Source organism: Sphaerodactylus townsendi, linkage group LG02 (genome assembly GCF_021028975.2).
Source record: "Sphaerodactylus townsendi isolate TG3544 linkage group LG02, MPM_Stown_v2.3, whole genome shotgun sequence".
NCBI classification, from domain to species: Eukaryota; Metazoa; Chordata; class Lepidosauria; order Squamata; family Sphaerodactylidae; genus Sphaerodactylus; species Sphaerodactylus townsendi.
Window position 1 is genome coordinate 97,641,371 of NC_059426.1, and position 18,385 is coordinate 97,659,755.

At 40.8% G+C, this 18,385-nt stretch overlaps 1 protein-coding gene across 1 annotated transcript in view; it reads right to left on the reverse strand.

Annotated features, from left to right (window-relative positions):
• Positions 1–200: 200 nt before the first annotated feature.
• The window catches only part of METTL15 (methyltransferase like 15), a 183,587-nt gene continuing 165,402 nt past the window's right edge, over positions 201–18,385 (reverse strand). Inside the window, exon 6 of the mRNA XM_048484586.1 lies at positions 201–1,635. Within this exon, the coding sequence (XP_048340543.1) occupies positions 1,111–1,635 (525 nt within the window). The 3' untranslated portion in view covers positions 201–1,110. The remainder of the gene's footprint in view (positions 1,636–18,385) is intronic.

Genomic DNA, 18,385 nt, shown 5'->3' on the forward strand with positions numbered 1-18,385 from the left:
GAAAACAGTTGGGATATGAGGGAGTCTTTGAGGGGTCACCCAGTTTTCCACTCTAAGTTGAGAAGAGAGGCAGCACCTCATATGCTGCAAATGATGGTTACCAAGGACTCCTTCCTTCCTTCCTTCCTTCCTTCCTTCCTTCCTTCCTTCCTTCCCTCCCTCCCTCCCTCCCTCCCTCCCTCCCCCCCTCCCCTCCCCTCCTAAAATATGAGCTATTTTTCTTTGGTGGATTAATCTAGCACAATAGGCAACTGAAACCCTACTGATTAAATTAGAAACTGATGGTATGTTTTGGAACAGACCACTCATCACTTATAGGCACAGCAGTACCACTATACAAAATAACTTCTAAATAAATTTTGTTGAAATAATCTATAGCATTCTCTATCCTCACATACTGTATACCATTATTCCTCATTTTAATTGTTCAAGCCATTAATTTGCTTTTCAACACTGAATTGGAAATGTGCTTCAATGTGCAGCATTATCCAAAAATAGTATACTTAATATTTAATATTTCTAGGAAAATATTTAACACAGTTTGCTGTTTTCTAGATGATCCTTCTTTTAAATAAAATTATTTGAGGCAAGATACTTCAATTTATTATTTCATGATATATATAATGAAAACTAGGGAAAGCAGATTTTTAAAAAGTGAAAAACATTTTCATTATTATTCTTCATATATCTTAAGTTGAAGCAAATACATTTAATTTGAAGCAAAGTTGAAGCAAATACATTTAATTTGAAAAATATAGTATGGGACAATGATTTATCCATTACTTATGTAAGTATTTGTGAATATAGTGAAAAGATGACCAATTGTACACAGCTGAGATAACCATAATTTTACTCATAATTTAGTCTGCCCAGTTAAATATTTTCTTACCATGATGCAAGATGTATCTAACTGAAACCTCAAGTTCTTAAAATGGTTTATTCTATCATGAGATGTTCTGTGTTTAGCATTCAGTTTAATTAGATATAAAAAGTACCACTAAAATAAGAGTAGCTTTTTTACTGTTTTTTTTTAAATTCTACCATCTCTGTGTCATTATCATCTTGAACAGTAAATGTTATAAAGACATGGCAAAATAGAAAAATCAAAATTCACAATTTGATAGCTCCTCTTAGCTTTGCTGAGCGCCCTCTTGGATTTTCACAATTATCTTTAGCCTGGGGAGTAAGGACTTTCTTTCGTATAGCAGTCCATCTTGAGTTAACATTGTAAGTGGCCAAGTCATTATTCACCTCTTCAGAAGAATTCTTTCCCACTTGCCTTATCTTCTGTCTTACACTGAGGTTAAATTTTTCTGAAATGTCTATTCCATAAAGAAATCGCTTGATGATACGATCCTCTAACGAATGGAAAGAAAGTGTTACAAGTCGACCTCCAGGTTTTAGCAACTTCTCAGCTACCTTTAATCCTGCAAGGAGTTCATGCAGTTCATTATTCACAAATATGCGCAATGCTTGGAAAGTTTTGGTAGCAATGTGTGTTGGTCTTTGAAGTAAGTCTTTTCGAGCATATAAAGCTGCTTCAGGGAAAGCACCTGTTTTGAAAAAGGTAAAGAAGAAAATATGTACTTTGTTGTCCATACTATTCACGAAGCATGCCAAGAATCGTAATGACTGCTATCTCATTTTTAACATTTTAGAATGCTAACAGTCAGAAAGTGGTGATTTGTCTCTGAAACTTAAATCCAACCAATTGTCTATAACCACTGACAAAATTTCTTGCACATTTCCATCATTCCTCACATATGTTAAATTTGAAACTTAGCTACAACTGTGAAGAAATGAACTGCTTTTGCACTTTTCTCTGCAGGCTTGGTATGTATCTATGTTAATTAACACAATTACAAACAGATTTACACCCTTCTCAATCACTGGACTTATAAGGATGCAACTCTGTTTAGGATTGCACTAACATTTAGTGTAACATATGCTGATTTTGCACTTTCAAAATTCCCTGTGGTGTATCTGCTGTGGGGCTTCTCAACCTGCTTGTAGATCCCCACAACTCCCCAGCTCTTTCTTCACTCCAGCCAGACACACTGCGGGAAACCCCAAGAGATTCCCCATAAGCCTGGGGCTTTCCCTTAAGCACAGCTTAAGCACTACAAGCTCTTCCGGGATCTCTTCCACGCATGTGTGGGCAGCCTCTGTTTCTGTCTTTCTGATTGACCAAATCTTGCTCCGTTTCCTGCCTTATGATTGGCTGAATCTCACTCCATTTCCTGCCTTCTGATTGGCTGAATCTCATTCCATTCCCCCCACTCTATGGCAGTATTTTTTTTGTTAATTTTTTTTTTAACCTGGAGTTTGCTGGCAGGAAAGCCAGTGATTCTCTTGCACGCGTGAGAAAATCACCGCCCCCCCCTCACTGCAAACTGCTTGTGTGTGCAGGAGAACTGCCAGCCGGCTTCCCCCCACAAACTGCTCGCATGGAGAACTGCCAATAGAAGAAAAACAAAACTTTTGAAGCAAAGTTAGGGAGACAGAGAGTTGCTTGCCAACAAATTATTCAGCTTTTCCCCTTTAAACTTCTTGCGCATGCAAGAGAATGGCCGTTCACACCCCTGCAAACTCCTTGTGCTTGGCGAGGGGAGGGCAAAGGGGGGGACGCTGATTGATGGCGCAAGCCAGAGTGCCAAGGTGGGAAAAGTGGGCCCGATTCTGCTGCTGAGAAGTTCTGCACTCCAGCGGAAGCCATCAGCGTAACAAAGGGGCTTTTCAAAAGGACCTCCATCTTTGCGGTTCAGGAAATTTGGGGAGCAGGGCATTGTTGGGGCAAAAACATGACAAATACGCTGCAGGGCCGGGGGCTGTGCAAAATTCACGACTATATCGGGGCAATTTTGGCATGCAAAAACAGCCATACATTCAAAAAGTCCAGGCTTTGTTTTTCAACTTCTTAGTTTTATAATGTGTTTAATATTTTCAGTCTTAAGTACCATGTATTATTTATGAATTTGCGAACAAAAATTGCTTGCCTTTTGCTAGAGATCTTTGGGGACAGCCTCTCTCAATTCATTTATCAAAATTCAAACATAGATATTAAAAAGCATAAAGTGTTATGGCACAGGTAGCACATGAAGAACAATTTGATGATACACCTTTATCCCACAAATGTGAGATATGGAATAAACTCCATTAGTGACTTTGCTGCAACCTACTAATATCTGCATTTTTTCTACCGCCCCGTGCAAATCAAGGAGCAACTTTGGTTATTTTCCCCAAGGAATTTGTCAACCAATGACCCAGATTTCCAACCCAATAATTGTTTTTTTTATCTAAATGACCAATTCCAGCCTTACTTCAATTATGGCAATCACTTAGCCCTTAGGTGCAAACATATCTGACTTCCAGATCTCCACACAGAAAGACTTTTAATATTCTAAATGCAAAAGGGAAACACCCTTCTACTATAGGGGCAAAGTTTTCTCACAGTTGCATGCCCAAAAAGATTGTGCTTTTGTTCTTATGTTCCAGTGCCACAACATCACTTCCCCCCAATTTTCCTGGCAAAGAGCATAAAGTGTTGCTGCTCAGCCCTAACTTCTTGTAGCCATTTTGGAAATACCAGTTACCCCATCCTTCTTCCTGGATTCTGAACCTCTGCTCCATTGACCTGGCACCAAACCTTTTGCCTTCTCTTGGGCAGTTTCAACTCCCAACGCTGCTTCTTTGCCACTGTGGACAATCTTTTCCCTTCCTCCAGGTCAGTCTTGTTTTCTCTTGAAGATTAATTTTCTTAGGCAGTTTCCGTGTGGCACAGTTATACTGGGTTACAATCAGTATCTTACAATCTGGGTCTATTTTCCCCCGGTATCTCCCTTTGCATGGGTGTCCATTTCTGTGAAGGAGTTGAGTTAAGACCGGGAGGAAATACTCCAATTTCTTTTGCATGAGCCTGGCTTTTTTTGTTTTTACAACATAGATACAGCAAGCATGCTCAAGCATCCCCAGTGTGCTGCATTCTGATTGGCTCTTCCCCGCTCCCAAAGGTAATGCTTCTGATTGAAAGATCCACAGCAACCGCAGGAAAACCAAGCAGGACACACACACACACACACACACACACACACCTTTTCTCTAGCCTTGGAAAGGAGCTGGTGCAGAGAGCAACATGGCAAGCACGATGTGCTATACAAAGTAAAAACTTTTGACCAATACTGGGCAAAGCACTATGTCCCATCTACATTTAAAGATGGGCAGGAAACCACAGCACGAGACACTCCCCCCTCCCCCCCTGGATATACCAAATAACATTTGACTGGTCTTGGAGGGTCCCCCCTCCCCCCCTGGATATACCAAATAACATTTGACTGGTCTTTTGAGGGAGCCGGCCGCTGAGTCCGCCCCTCGTACTGTCCTGCACACTGGCTATCTGTTGGACCATCTGCCAATCCCCTCCCATCCCAGGGTTTGACCACTGGGGTTGGGTGCCAGACGTCTTCTATTATTAATTCAATTATTTATTGCAAGTATTACTGCTGCTGTAGTTTATAGTTTTATAGTTTTATGGCTTTGTATTTTGACTGGGGTTATTCGATTTGTTTTATTGTATTGTTGTTGTTGTGCACCGCCCTGAGCCCTTTGGGGGTAGGGCGGTTTACCAAATCGAATAAATAAATAAATAAATAAATTGGGGGCTGTCAAGGAATGAGAGCATCCTGCCAGGCAGGTGGTTCTCCCCTCCTCCCCTCCCAGGCTGCCGTTGGGAACGTGAGCCAGGAGCTGCAGGACTGGGCTGGCTGCAGCTCAGCTATCGACCAGTGCTTGGCGAGAGTGAGTTGGAACAGGGTAAGCATGATGTAAGGAAAATCAGGTGGTGGGGTGGGAAAAATAAATTGGTTTTGCTCCTGTGGCCTTCGCACAGAAGCGATTCAACGCAGGATTTTGGAAAAAGATCAGAGTTGGCTATTATGCAAACATGGACAGACTATCGCACCATCTCTGCCATCTGATATTTATGCTGAAAAGTGGCAACCCTGGTTTCAATACTTGTCTAGAATGAATGAAACTGAAATACAACCAGTAGAATATTGATAAAAAGAAGAGAACCAGAGACCAAATTGTGTCCAGGGTCTCTATATTTTAATTAGTATTTTTAGATGCTCTTTTTTTGTTATTATCTTCTTTCCATGTTAATAAAGCTTTGTGTATCATTATGTAGATTAAGACAATGTGAGAGATTCTGTAGGGGAAGTCCACAGAGGGGGTGGAAGGATTGGTGGGGGGAGGGGAGGGAGATGGATAACAATATTAATTTTAACTTTATAGGGTTAGCTCTTCTCTCTTGTTTTACTATTAGTCGGTTTGATAGATCAGTAGGAGAATTTACTGCTATCATCATTAAACATAACTGCTTCATTTATTTTTTCTCTCTTGTTTGAAGATAATAATGAATTATATAAAGAAATAATGATAGAGTTATAGAAGGTTATTAGATAAAAAGTATGGTCTTTCTAGAATTAATTTCTGTATTTTCTGAGCTATCAAATCATATTGGGAGGGAAATATTGTGGGACAAACCTGCTTTAGGATTGGGAACCATGAAAACTTCTTGGCCAAACCAGGATATTTCTCTTGCTCAACCCGGGATATTTGGACCGTGCAGAAATGGCCTTAGGTATGCAGCCATTCCATGGAAATATTTTGTATTGTTATTGCTGGTCTATCAAACTGTATTCCTGTTGTCATTCATTAATGATTTCCATAATAATGTGTGAATTTTTCTATTGTCTTGTTAGTAAAATAAAAACCCTTTTTGTTGAAGATCCCCCCGCCCCCCACTTTCTCTGAGTGTTGATCTGAAGCTGTACTTCCATATACATAGGTAATAAGGTGCCAAGTGTTTAAGTGAACAAAATACACGTTTGGCAGGGGAACGCCTCTGCATATCATTGACCTATATCCGTGGTGGCGAACCTTTGGCACTCCAGATGTTATGGACTACAATTCCCATCAGTCCCTGCCAGCCTGGCCAATTGGCCATGCTGGCAGGGGCTGATGGGAATTGCAGTCCATAACATCTGGAGTGCCAAAGGTTCGCCACCACTGCCCTATATATACCAATTTGGTAACAGGCTGCTAAAAATCACTTCCACATGGCTGAAGTTCCACACAGTTGAAGTAAACTTTGAATATGTTTCCAATGTAGGTTGCTAACATCACATGTTAAGCATTTACATGTTAAGTACTATTAATCTTTAGGATTACCTATTCCATGCAGTAGTACTTCAAAGAGATGTAGCTGGCCCATTTGGGATGTACATTCAAATCTTACTGCACCTGTGATGAGCCCCAAATACACACATGCATCACGACAGTGATGTAATGTTTGAATGGGTGAAGTGAGGTATCAAATCTTGTTCCAAAACACCGTTAATATGTATCTATCAAAAGTTATGGCTGCTGATCAGCAGAGAACACAGGTCACATCTGCAAAGGCAGTGGGATTTTTTTTTTTTGGTAAAGCAAGCCACCGTATAAACACATTACTAAACACTTGGAAACTGTAATCATCAGTCATCTTCCTTTTCATCTCCCTTCTTTCTCACCACCCAAAGAACAAACACTAGGCATTTATGTTAATGTATGCATAGTTTTCCACTTGCATACAAATTAAAACCAAATGAAAGAATCAGCTAGGAACTTTTTATTAATGTACTGTCTGTGTTGGATATATTTGTGGTGTTCAGTCACTTATATACTTAGGTGGAATAAAGACATGGACAAAAGAAAATTTTAGCACACTGAGAGTAGAAGGCTATAGTTTAAATGAAGAAAGGGAATAAAATGTCACATAGCAAGATGAGCTTCTCTTTACATTTAATGAAACTAAAAATATTTTTTCATTTAAAAACTAAGTCCCTGAGCTGACTGAACTTTTTACTTGGGGGAAAAAATATCCCACATATATAATGTAAAAACCACTATGGGAACAAAAATGAACAGGTTTCACTTAAATGAGCAAGTAAAACTACAAAGAGTATTACTGTGGTCATTGTTCTTTGTGCATTATCAGATGAAACCAGCATGCTTAAACCCTGAACATGGAAAAAGACCTTCAATTTTAAATAGAATTTTGAGTGTGTCTCCTTTCCTCACCTCTTCTTTTTTTAAACAAAAGAATTGCCACAGTTCTTAGTTTGTCCTTATGGAGAAGTTACATGAATTGCTCAGTCACTTAAGCTGGTCTTCTAACTTTATTATGGTCTTTTTGAGATGGGGGGGGGGGGGATGACAACTGTACACTGAACTCTATACATGGCCAAATACATCTGATATATAAAAATGTACACATCCAATAATTCTTGTGAGATTAGTAATAGAACTGGCCTTTCCCTGCTGTCAAAACATTTGGTTTACAGACAGGTAAAAAATCTTAGCCAAGCAATTTCAATGCATTTGTTTCCTACACCATTTTCAGGGGTGCTATGTTTGCAATAACACAGTTATTTATACTAATACTAAAAAAAAATTATAAGCTCACCAGTGGGAAATATTTGTCTCAGATCTTTGCCTATGACAGTGCACATCCAGGAATGTAAGAAACCATTAAGAATGGTTGCATCCTCAAGTGGCACTAGAGCATGACTTAACTACAAGAAGCGCACAACCTAACAATTGGTAGATGTTTTAAAGATAACTGATGAGAATCCACTACGAACCTGGCCAGGTGCATTTGCTATGTGATCATAGCATATCGGTAATATCATTAATGTCCCTCAATTTATTTTAAATAGTGGAATGAGTCACAGAGGTGGATGCAACTTGCAAGATATATTGAATTTGAGCTTTGGGGCTTCACAGGACAAAATGCCTATGAGATAATAGGAAGCCTGTGACAGACCGGAAGCTGACCTATCCCTGAAGGGAAAAACAACCACTCAGCTAAGCCTATGGGAGTACTGTTCCAGAATCCTTTCACCTTTCAGAAGGGGGATGGAATAGTGAAGGGAAGCACAGGAGGAGGGAGATTAGGTCAGTCTCAGGGAGAGTGCAGGGGGAGTTAAGTTCCACTTCAAGGAGAGAGCAGTGATAGCTCAGGTGTAGCTCAGAAAAAAACAGACCAAATGAAGGGTAGCCCCTTCCTGGTAGTGTGACAGAGTGGTTTAGCTCCACCTCTGGTTCCCTAGAATACTAGGATGCTATGTGAGTCCCCTCAGTTTGTAGAAAAGACGTGTCACAGAACCAATGCATGCAGCAGTTCTATCCAATAATTTCACATTACAGATCTGCTGATGATTCCATTTTCTCAACAACAGCAGTTTCACATACAATACAATGCTCTTCTTGCACATAAAAGCTATGAAAGAATGACTGATGCTAACTAGAACTCTATCTGATAGAAAATGGAGCAGCCTTTTCAACAAGAGGATCTGCAATTACGTTAGTTGCCTAACTTACTAAATCTGGCAATTCTGCTGTCAGGTAGTTGAATGGATTCTGGTGCAATGACATCTATACTATATTTCAATATTTCTAGGGAATGTTCATTTGGATGAGTCTAGGAGGCAGAGATGAGTATTATTTCATTCTTAAACTTAAACAAGGAATCTTTGTGTTGATCCAGGGAGAAAAATCTTGTTTTGACCTTCCATAAAAAGAAACCCATAGTGGCAGAATAAAAACCTTGTTTAGTAACAGGCTCCACTAGAGATACTAATAGAACATAATTTACATGGGAAGCATGCAGAATAGATTTCATTCATAAAAATACCATGCTTCTGGCAAGATGAATGATTTAAAATCCAAGGAGAGAAATTATCCTTTATAATTTTGGGATGCCCTGATGTTGCTTACGCTATTTAAAACCTAATAGATTCACATATTATAGTGCACTAAAATTTTTAAGCTTAGGAGTGAAATTAGAAACGTGCTGTGCTTGACAATGGGCAGCATTCAAGTCCCCTGAGTATGAGAGAATGATGGACTTTAAAAATTAATTCTGATCGGGCACCTGTTTACAAGAATTTTCTGTTGAATTTGCATCACAATTTAATAACTTTTAGTGACGCAATGTATGTCCTTTTGTCTAGGATCATGATAATTTATATCCATCTGAAACTCAATATATATTAAAAATCTCATATTGTTAATTAAAAGTCTGTGAATTTGGATAGATCTGGATAAAACTAGCTTTATCCACAAAGATGCTTTAAAATTCTTTTTGCCCTTAAACTTCAGTTCACATCAACATGTTCAAATAATCTCTTAAATCAGAACTCTGTAAGAAAGCTGAAAAAAATTAGTAATCTATCAGGGAACAAGAAATATCAGGCACATGCTTAAGAGAGATGATGGAAATATAGTGAAGTATACTACAGGAATTTTGAGGTTCAAGAGCTTGGGTCCATTAAACAAAAGTCCACTGATATATGACTGCTGAAATACTTACAGAGGTTTCAGAGTTCAGGTCTGAAGACCACTAAATATGTTATAAGGACCGTCTGTCCCCATATGACCTTTTTCGCTGGTGGTCCCTGGCCCCTCCATGATATGGCTGGCCTCCACCTGGGCCAGGGCCTTTAGTGCCCTGGTCCCAACCTGGTGGAACACTCTCCCTCCAGTCATCCGGGCCCTGTGGGACCTAGAACAGTTCCTCAGGGCCTGCAAGACAGAGTTGTTCTGCTGGGGCTTTGGGGAGGTTGGCCGTTGAAAGTGCCATCCCCTGCGCCCCATATTCTATCTTGGGGGCTTGTCCATATTATGCCGACTGTCTGATGAGTTTGTCATTGTTTATGTCATCATCTCATTTTAATATGGAAGTTGAAGCTGATTGTTAATTGCATTTAACTGAAAATGTTGTTTTAGTGATCATGATTTAATGTGATGGTTTTATTGGTTGTACACCGGTTGGAGCCCTTTGGGGATGGAGCAGTATATTAAATCTGACAGACAGACAGACAGACAGACAGACAGACAGACAGACAGACAGACAGACAGACAGACAGACAGACAGCTCCCCCCTCCCAACCCACACACAAACAGAATTTAATTGACTGACAGTAGAATTAAAAGATGCTGGCATCTTTTAGAGGCCAGGCATTATTTGGGGTTTCATTTTCTATGTTTTAAGCTGCAATGCTTCAGTAAGTTATGATTTGTAATCTTCCTTTAGCCGTGAGGTAAGATAGGTAATGTGCCCATATGCACATATGTCATTTATACACATGTGGTCTGCTTTGAGCATACCTTCCTTTTGGGTTTGATTCTCAGTTATGCACACATTTTTTCCTTTTCGACACTCATCCTGCTCTCAGATGAGAGAATCCCAGTGGTTTCTAAAACCACTTTAAGTGTGACCTTTTTTCTCCCCTTTGCAGGGAAAGCAAAGGAAGCCCCAATGCATTACCAGAAATCAGAAACCTTTAATGGCATTTCTTAATATAAAAAGGGATCACTTCTCATCACGTTCCATTTAAAAGATATGTTCAATTTATAATTACAATTTTATAACAATCTCACAATTCAGAGAGCAGTTGACCGGACAGTTAGTCTGCATATTATTGGTCATTTGTTATTTCCAAAGTATTCTTGGTGGGATCGTTCCATCAGGATAGTAGCCAGAAAGGGTGCCACCATTACAGTGACCTCCTCATTCTTACCAGCTAGGAGAAACTGTATAAATTATTTGTCCGTATTCTACTTCGTTTTGGCAATTAGGGGGCCAAGAATGTGCGCATGGCCTTCTTTATGTAAAGAACAATGTAAAATGATATGTGGTATTGTGTCAGGTAGCGTTGAGCCACAAGGGCAAATCTGATCAGAGAATGGAATATGGCAGAATCGTCCAGTCATTGCTGCTGAAGGAAAGGAGTTCAGTCTGGCTAAGGAGAATGATTTGCAATGCAATGGGGATGGTTAATGTGGAAAGATATTTTGCACACTTGCCACATTGCACTGATATGTCAAGAGCTCCTGGTAAATTAACCCTTGGTGTGTGAGGCATAATCACGTGTCTATCATGATCTTTAAAAATTGTTTAATCACCCAGAGGATGTACTTTTCATGAAAGGTTAGCAAGTCGTCCAAAGATATTCCAAGTCTTCCAATTTTATTACAAATTGATTCTGACCAACTCATAAATTTTGGGTCTTCTAACATAAATAAGATTGCCCCCATTCAATCTGAAGTAAATTGTTAGCCAGTATTGAACAGATGTAATCCACACTTTAGTTTCCAGAGGTTGTTGCCCAGTTTCTGCACAAAGAGTCCTATAACTGACACATTTTGGGGTGCCCATAACTGATCTTATAAAACTGGTTTGGATACATTCTGTACATTTGTGAGTTAAGTTTACCAGAACAGGAATGCCATAGAACAGGGGTAGGGAACCTGCGGCTCTCCAGATGTTCAGGAACTACAATTCCCATCAGCCTCTGTCAGCATGGCCAATTGGCCATGCTGGTGGTAAACTGATAGAATATGAACATCTGGAGAGAAACATGGGATTCACCATAGAAATAGTGAGGGACAACAGCATTGAACGCACCAGACTTCTGGAACAAGTTGGTTCCCTTTGTAAAGAAAGAAATGAGTAATTGCAACTGCAGTACATTTAACCCGTGGATCTGCAACGTGCGGCTCTCCAGATGTTCATGGACTACAATTCCCATCAGCCCCTGCCACCATGGCCAATTGGTGAAACAGCTTTTCTCCATTGGATAGTCCATTTAAGGCTGGCTTGAAAGTTTAGCCCAATATATTTAAAGGACATAACTTGTTCTAATAGAGCATTGCCCAATTTCCAGGTGAACGTTTCATTATGTTTAGAAAACCTCATGACTTTGGACTTTTTAAATTGAAAAGGTGGTTGTTTGGCAATATTGATGGAAAGGTTGTTTGGCAATATTGATGAAAAAGTTGAAGCCTTTGGATTAGATCAGGGGTCTGCAACCTGCGGCTCTCCAGATGTTCATGGACTACAAATCCCATCAGCCCCTTCCAGCATGGCCAATTGGCCATGCAGACCCCTGGATTAGATAGAGTGAACGTGGGTCCAACTCCATTTCTTTTAATTTCTCCCAGAGAAGATGTCTTGATCAAAGGTTCCTTTCAGGTTTAGGAAAGCAACATAAAGTTCCTTCCTGCCTGTATTTGTATATTTCTTGGCTAAGAAGTCTAACGTTATGCAGTGGTCAATTGTAGACTGACCCTGTCTGAAGCCAATTTATTCTCCTCAGGTTTTCTGACTCCTCCCTGTCTTCCCCTGTCCAACCCACAATAGTTCCTCTCACTCTACCAGTCATTATTTCAATATGATCAAAAGGTTTGAGGAGGTCCCCCAGTTGGCTTCTTCTTTTTACAATTTTTTCATGTTTAAAGTCTATTGCTGGACTGATAGCCAGGAGCAGTGAACCCAGTGAAATGGACAAGGCTGTTTCACTGATTTATCTCTAGGCCTAAGACGCCCCCTTCCACCAAAAAAGTGGCAGGGAGCCTCCCCTATTAAGATTGCATGGCAATAATGAAGAGGCTGGGGGCAGGGGCAAAACGGTGGATTGGCTAGGCAAAAAACTGTGGGGAATAAAGGAATGGTATAAACAGGAAAAGCAACTGTGAAGCAAAGCTAGAAAATTCACTGTTTCTCAGCTGCTGAGTAAATAGTGCATGCATAATTGGTTTAAGAGTCTAGATTATAGTGAAAAAAACAAAAAACACACACTAAGGAATGCTCAGCTTCCCAGAGTCTACTATAAAGAAGTATGAAGTTTATTTTACTACTATCCATATACTTCAAAAAAATAAACTGCCCCAGGTGGGTCAAGGTGAAAGCTATTCACACAGGTGAAGTCTTCAGTCATTTGTTTAAAAAAACTGGGATTCCCTAGAAATGGGACTTTATTATGACAATCATTCATTCACTATGAATCATTCATTCATTTATTATGACAATCATTCATTCACTTTATTATGACAATCATTCATTCAGACCTTAGGGCTCAGGGTCAGTCGTACATATGCGTTGAAGGCAGAAGATCCTAGGTGTAATCTCTTTGGTGTGGCACTTGGATAGCGGTCAGTTAGTCAAGGTGGGACAATTCATGGGCTGGGAACATGATTTTGCTGGGCTGTAGTGAAGCTGAGGTCAGGCTATGCTTCTCCAGCTGACACAGTAGACTCATGCTGATTTGGGTGGGAATAGATCAGTTGGTGGTTACTAGACTTTGAACATTTCTGTAGAAGCCGTGTTTGCTGCATCTGGTGGTCATGGGCTACAGGGTGGTCAGCTTAACTGCAGACTTCATGTGACTATTAAGCTAATGGGACAGAATCAAGTTGACACAAATGTAATATGGCCCATGGGTTGCCATGAGATAAATGGGTTGCCATTTCAGTGTTGGTGGCATCAAACAAATGCATATGAGACAGACTCATGTGCATTCAGTGAGCTATGTGATGTTTGTGTCTTATCTTGTTTTAAAATGGTGCCAAATGGGATTCATCATGTAATCAGCATTCGATAAAGAATGGCCATCAGGCAGGATGGTGGGATTGGATCACCATGGTTTCATTTCAAATGAGTCCCTCTGGGACTTTGTGGTTAATGTTTCTCTCACTGGGAGTGCCAAGATGTGCAACAATGCACAGGTTGGTGGTAGAACATTTTCAGACTGTCATGTTCTTTGTCTACATATATTTAGGATGGGGCATGGCTGTGATCATCATGGTGGGCATGGTCTCCATTAGAACAAATTGGTTCTGTCAAAACTTAGTGACAGGGTGACTGCATTGAACATAAGTCATGCCTTCCACTGCATACAAGTGCTGGGGCAGAATCATGCCATTTCTACAATCTGGCTGTGGTGTGCTGGGGCTCCTCCCTTACTACAACTCCACATGCATGTTCCATACAGAATGGGTTGATGTGTTTGTAATCATGGTTTCACATTGAAGAAATGATTTAAAACAAGTGTCAAGACCAAATGCACTGGTGCTGTGCAGGACATAGGACTTCATTTGGGCAGGGTGACTTGGTCACGACAGCATCAACACAGGTCAAGAAGAGACCTCAGGTTCCAGTGCTTTCAAAATAGAACAGTTGTTGAAGATCTTTGAGAGAAAATCTGGGAACAGTGGTGGTCATAGGTCTCATAGACTGAAATGGTTTTGAAAAGGAATCATTGGTCTCGTCCTGGTCTTGTTCCCAGGTGCCAGCAGAGATAATTATTTCTTTCATCTTTGGTTGGGTGGTTTGGGGTTTGAGTGCCACAGCTGGATCAAACCTCTGTGCTCATGCAGAATAAAGAGTGGTCCATTTAAAGCCTTAGAATACTGACTTGATTCAGCCAGTCACAATTTTGTAGGTTCTGTGGGACAGGGGTTTCTTTCCATCATCCCACTGGTATAGCTAGATTACACTGGGGCTGAAACTCAGATGCTGTTGTCTTTCTCAACAAGTTCCTCTCCCAGCAGATGGACAGAGATCTCCATGTGTGAGCTTATTCAAATCGCTATGGGATCTATCTCATTTGGTATCTTCAGCCTCTGGGACTGAGTCAGGTCAAGACAACCTTGTTGGCATATGGCATAGAATGAATGGGAAAAAGTCCTAGAATGCTGGGGTTTAGGGTAACACAGTGCCTGGAACTTCTCTATAGGCATCAATGAGACATAGAATGTTGCTATTGTGGATTATTAGCAACTCATTCTTCAGCAGGTATGATTTTTTACTGGACTAGTGCTGGGAGCCTATTTTGGAGTTAATCTGGTTGTCCTAACAGGAGACATTCAAAAGCACGTGATGACAATTCTATTTGTTCTGAGTCATGAAACTCTATGGGAATTTTAGCTATCCCTTGAAATGGTGGGGTATTGAATGAGCAGCTGGGACAGGGATCCTATTAGTTGCATTAATCTTTTCCTTTGACTTCTGGTTAGAGTGGGAACAGATCTGTGAGCTTCCTCAGTTCGTTCTAATTTTTCCATTAATCCAAACCTCATAGGGATTCCATTGGCTAGCATTGCCAGGCATGGTGACAAACCCCTAAATGCGTGACACAGCTACTTGCAGAAGCCCTTCAGATCTTTGGAGGCAGACAAAACTGGCATTAGGCTAGGATGGGATGACACCGCACAGGCAGATTCCTGACAGCACTCTGGTTTCAAGAAGATATTGACCAGCAGCATATGGCACACAATCGGAGATAGACTAGGGGTATCTTGCTGTAACAAGATTGAATAAATCAAGCAGAGTGGTTCCAAGCTCTAAGCCAAGTGGAAAATTTTTATAAAGCAGATGTTGGTACACCTTGGCATTGAAAACTTTGATAAACTTGGGACTGGGACAAATTCAAGCCCTTGGTGCAAAAGAAATGTATAATAGCCATGATGCTGTTTTTACTCCCAGCAATCACTAGATTTCTCATGTATTTGGAAGCATCCAGAGTTCCAGAAAAGCATCAGGACCTTGTTGGATATTTCTCCTCCAAGATTGGCATTCAGGGATTTAGACTCACTCAAGACCTTTTATTCTTACTAGTTTACTGTTTTTATTAACATAGTTATACCTAGCTGTTTTTCAACACACTTGGTTTATTCCTATGAGACTTCCATTTAGAAAGCCTGTGGCAGGTTTGTACAGGGTCCGGGTTTAGAAAGAAAAGATGGATCTCTTTGGTTGCTGCACAGACTACTGGAGCACTTAACGCCATTTGCTTCCGAACAAATAATTCCCTCTGACAACTCATCAAAGACTTTTATTGTCCAATCTTGGGCAGGGGTAGAATTTTCACCAAGTTAAGTTTACATGGACACCCATTTGTGCAGTTAGATTAGCGAGGGATTTGAACATTTAACCTGACTGGCTCTAATAGTAAATATGGCCAATTTGAATTACAAGTTATGCCCTTCAGGTTCAGTGGAGCCCAGTGTTTTCATGAGCAGTGTTAATGATGTTTGACAAGATCTGCTGTTTTAGGAGTGGTGGTGTATTTGGGACAGCCTGATCTACCCTCCCAGGATGAGAGAATCACTATGGTTTGATTAGGAGGGCTGGTTAGCAACTTATCTTTTGAACAACCTCCCTGCCATCTTGAGAATTATCTAAATGTGCCTTCCATCAATCTAAGTTGGACTTTCTGGGCTATTGGGTCTCAGCTGAGGGGGTGGAAATGGATCCAGCCAAAGTCCAGGATGTGCTACATTGACCTCCTCTTTCCAATTGTGAACAGCTTCAGTCTTTTCTGGGTTTTGCAAACTTCTACCGGGATTTTACTCCTAATTTTGCTGAGCTGGCCTTACCACTCACATACTTGTTGTGAACAAAAGGGAGGGAGCCCTTTGCCTCACGCCTCAGTGCCCCTTTGGGATGGTCTGACTCCTGCGTTCAATGCCCTTAAACAAGCCTTCACTTTGGAGCTCATTTCAAAACATGCGGATCCTGCTTTGCCCTTTGTAATTCATGTAGATGCCTTGGACATAGGTGCCTGAGCACCTATGGATGTCTTTCTGCCAAACAGCTTGGCTGGGCAGATTTCTTTTCCCGCTTTAATTTCACCATTCATTTCTTCCCGGGCAAATCTAACTGTTTGGCTGATGCTCTCTCCTGCCTCCCAGAGGCCCGATTGAGGGGTGAGTTAATGTCGCCTCAGACTATTTCTTGTCTTCCCACCTTGGTCTAAACCCATGCTTTAGTGTTGATGACTTGGTCCCAAACACGCTTCCAGAGTGTTCCTGTTGCGGCCCGAGCGTTTCTCCACCTAGCAAGCTGCTCTCCTCCTTCTTGGAGGCAGGTAAGCTGCCAGTCTCCCAGGAGACTGCTATTACAGCTGCTTCCGAGTAGCAGGACATCCTGTACTGTTGAGGGGTCCATTTCCAGTTCCTCTCTAGAGATTTTATAGTCTAAAAAATTCATTTTTTCTGGTGAAAGGCACATTTAGACAGTTTGAAAAATAGAGAGTTATCCAACAACTGTTTCAGCACTTTTCAAACTAGTTGTACATGGGATTCCTCATCCTGCAAGTACATCAGGACATCATCCTTGGACATCATCCAAGTACTCTACCACACCTTTAAACAACAGATCTTGGAGTACATCATTTATGAGGCTCATGAAGACTCCAGGGGCTCCACTTAACCCAAAGGGCATTACTTGATATTCAAATTGACCATAACTAGTATTAAATGTTCAAATCCTTTGCCTATTCGTACTCAATAGTAAGCTTCTCTTAAATCCAGTTTGGTAAAAATTCGTCCCTTACCCAGGCTTGCTAGCAGGTTGAAATGGCATTTAATCCACGATAATCTGTATACAACTGGAGGGAACCATCCTTTTTTTTGACAAACAAAACTGGTGCTGCATAGTTACTAGTGGTAGATCGGATGCATTTCCAAGCTAGATTCTTGTCCAAGAACTCTCAGAAAGTGGGAGCTTGGCACTGGGAACTAGCTCAATCTTACAATCAGTTTTTCGATGTGGGGCTAAGGCATCACATTCTTTTTCTTCAAATACTCGGCTTAGGTCCAAGTAGGGGTAGGAATTCCATCCGTTTCCTCAGGGCAAAATCCAAGAGAAGAGCCGCAGAATTCCAGTCAATTTATATTTGCCACCAGATCAAGTTAGAACTGAACATGATTCCCAATGGGAGCAGTTTGTGGAATACTTTGAGATGTTGAAACAGAAATTCCTAGTCACTGACATAATAGTGGGTGATTTCAACACAAGTGTGGGCAGGGATAAGCCAAATATGCAGGATGTGGTAGAGATAGATTTGACCAATTATGCAGGCACAAATTTCATCAAATTTTGTATCAGCTGGAGTATGATCTACCTTAATGGCCTAACTCAATTCAACAACTCTGGTGAGTACATGTTTGTCTCTGCAAGAGGGAATAGTGTCCTAGGCTATGTATCGGTATTTCATGCATGCTTAGAGCAAGTGACAGACTTTTGAATTGAACATCACCACTTGAGCAGCCATTTGCTGCTATCACTATCATTTATATGTAAAACCTCTAACTTGCTTCCAGTTAGATTAAGTGATATATCTCTGATGGCTAGGCCAAAAATTGTATGGTCTGATAAAATGGAAGTAAGGGTGCGGGATCTACTGCACTCGCCTGCTGGCATAAAAATTCGACAAGAAATAATTCAGACTACATCCCCCTCAGAACTCCATAAGGAACTGGAAGACTTAATATCGATGATCAATGAAGTCACCACCACCCTTGATGGTGAGCACTCCCAGGGGCAGGCTAGACAATTTAGTACTGGATTTGATGGGGAATGTGTAGCACTGAAGCACCAGATATGGGAGATCTACTTTTCCTTTAGAAAGATGAAAGGGGTCAAGCTGCCTGGTGAATATTTTGTACTTAGGAAACAGCTGTGGGGTTTGAAAAGCATTGGGAGGTGATATATCAACCA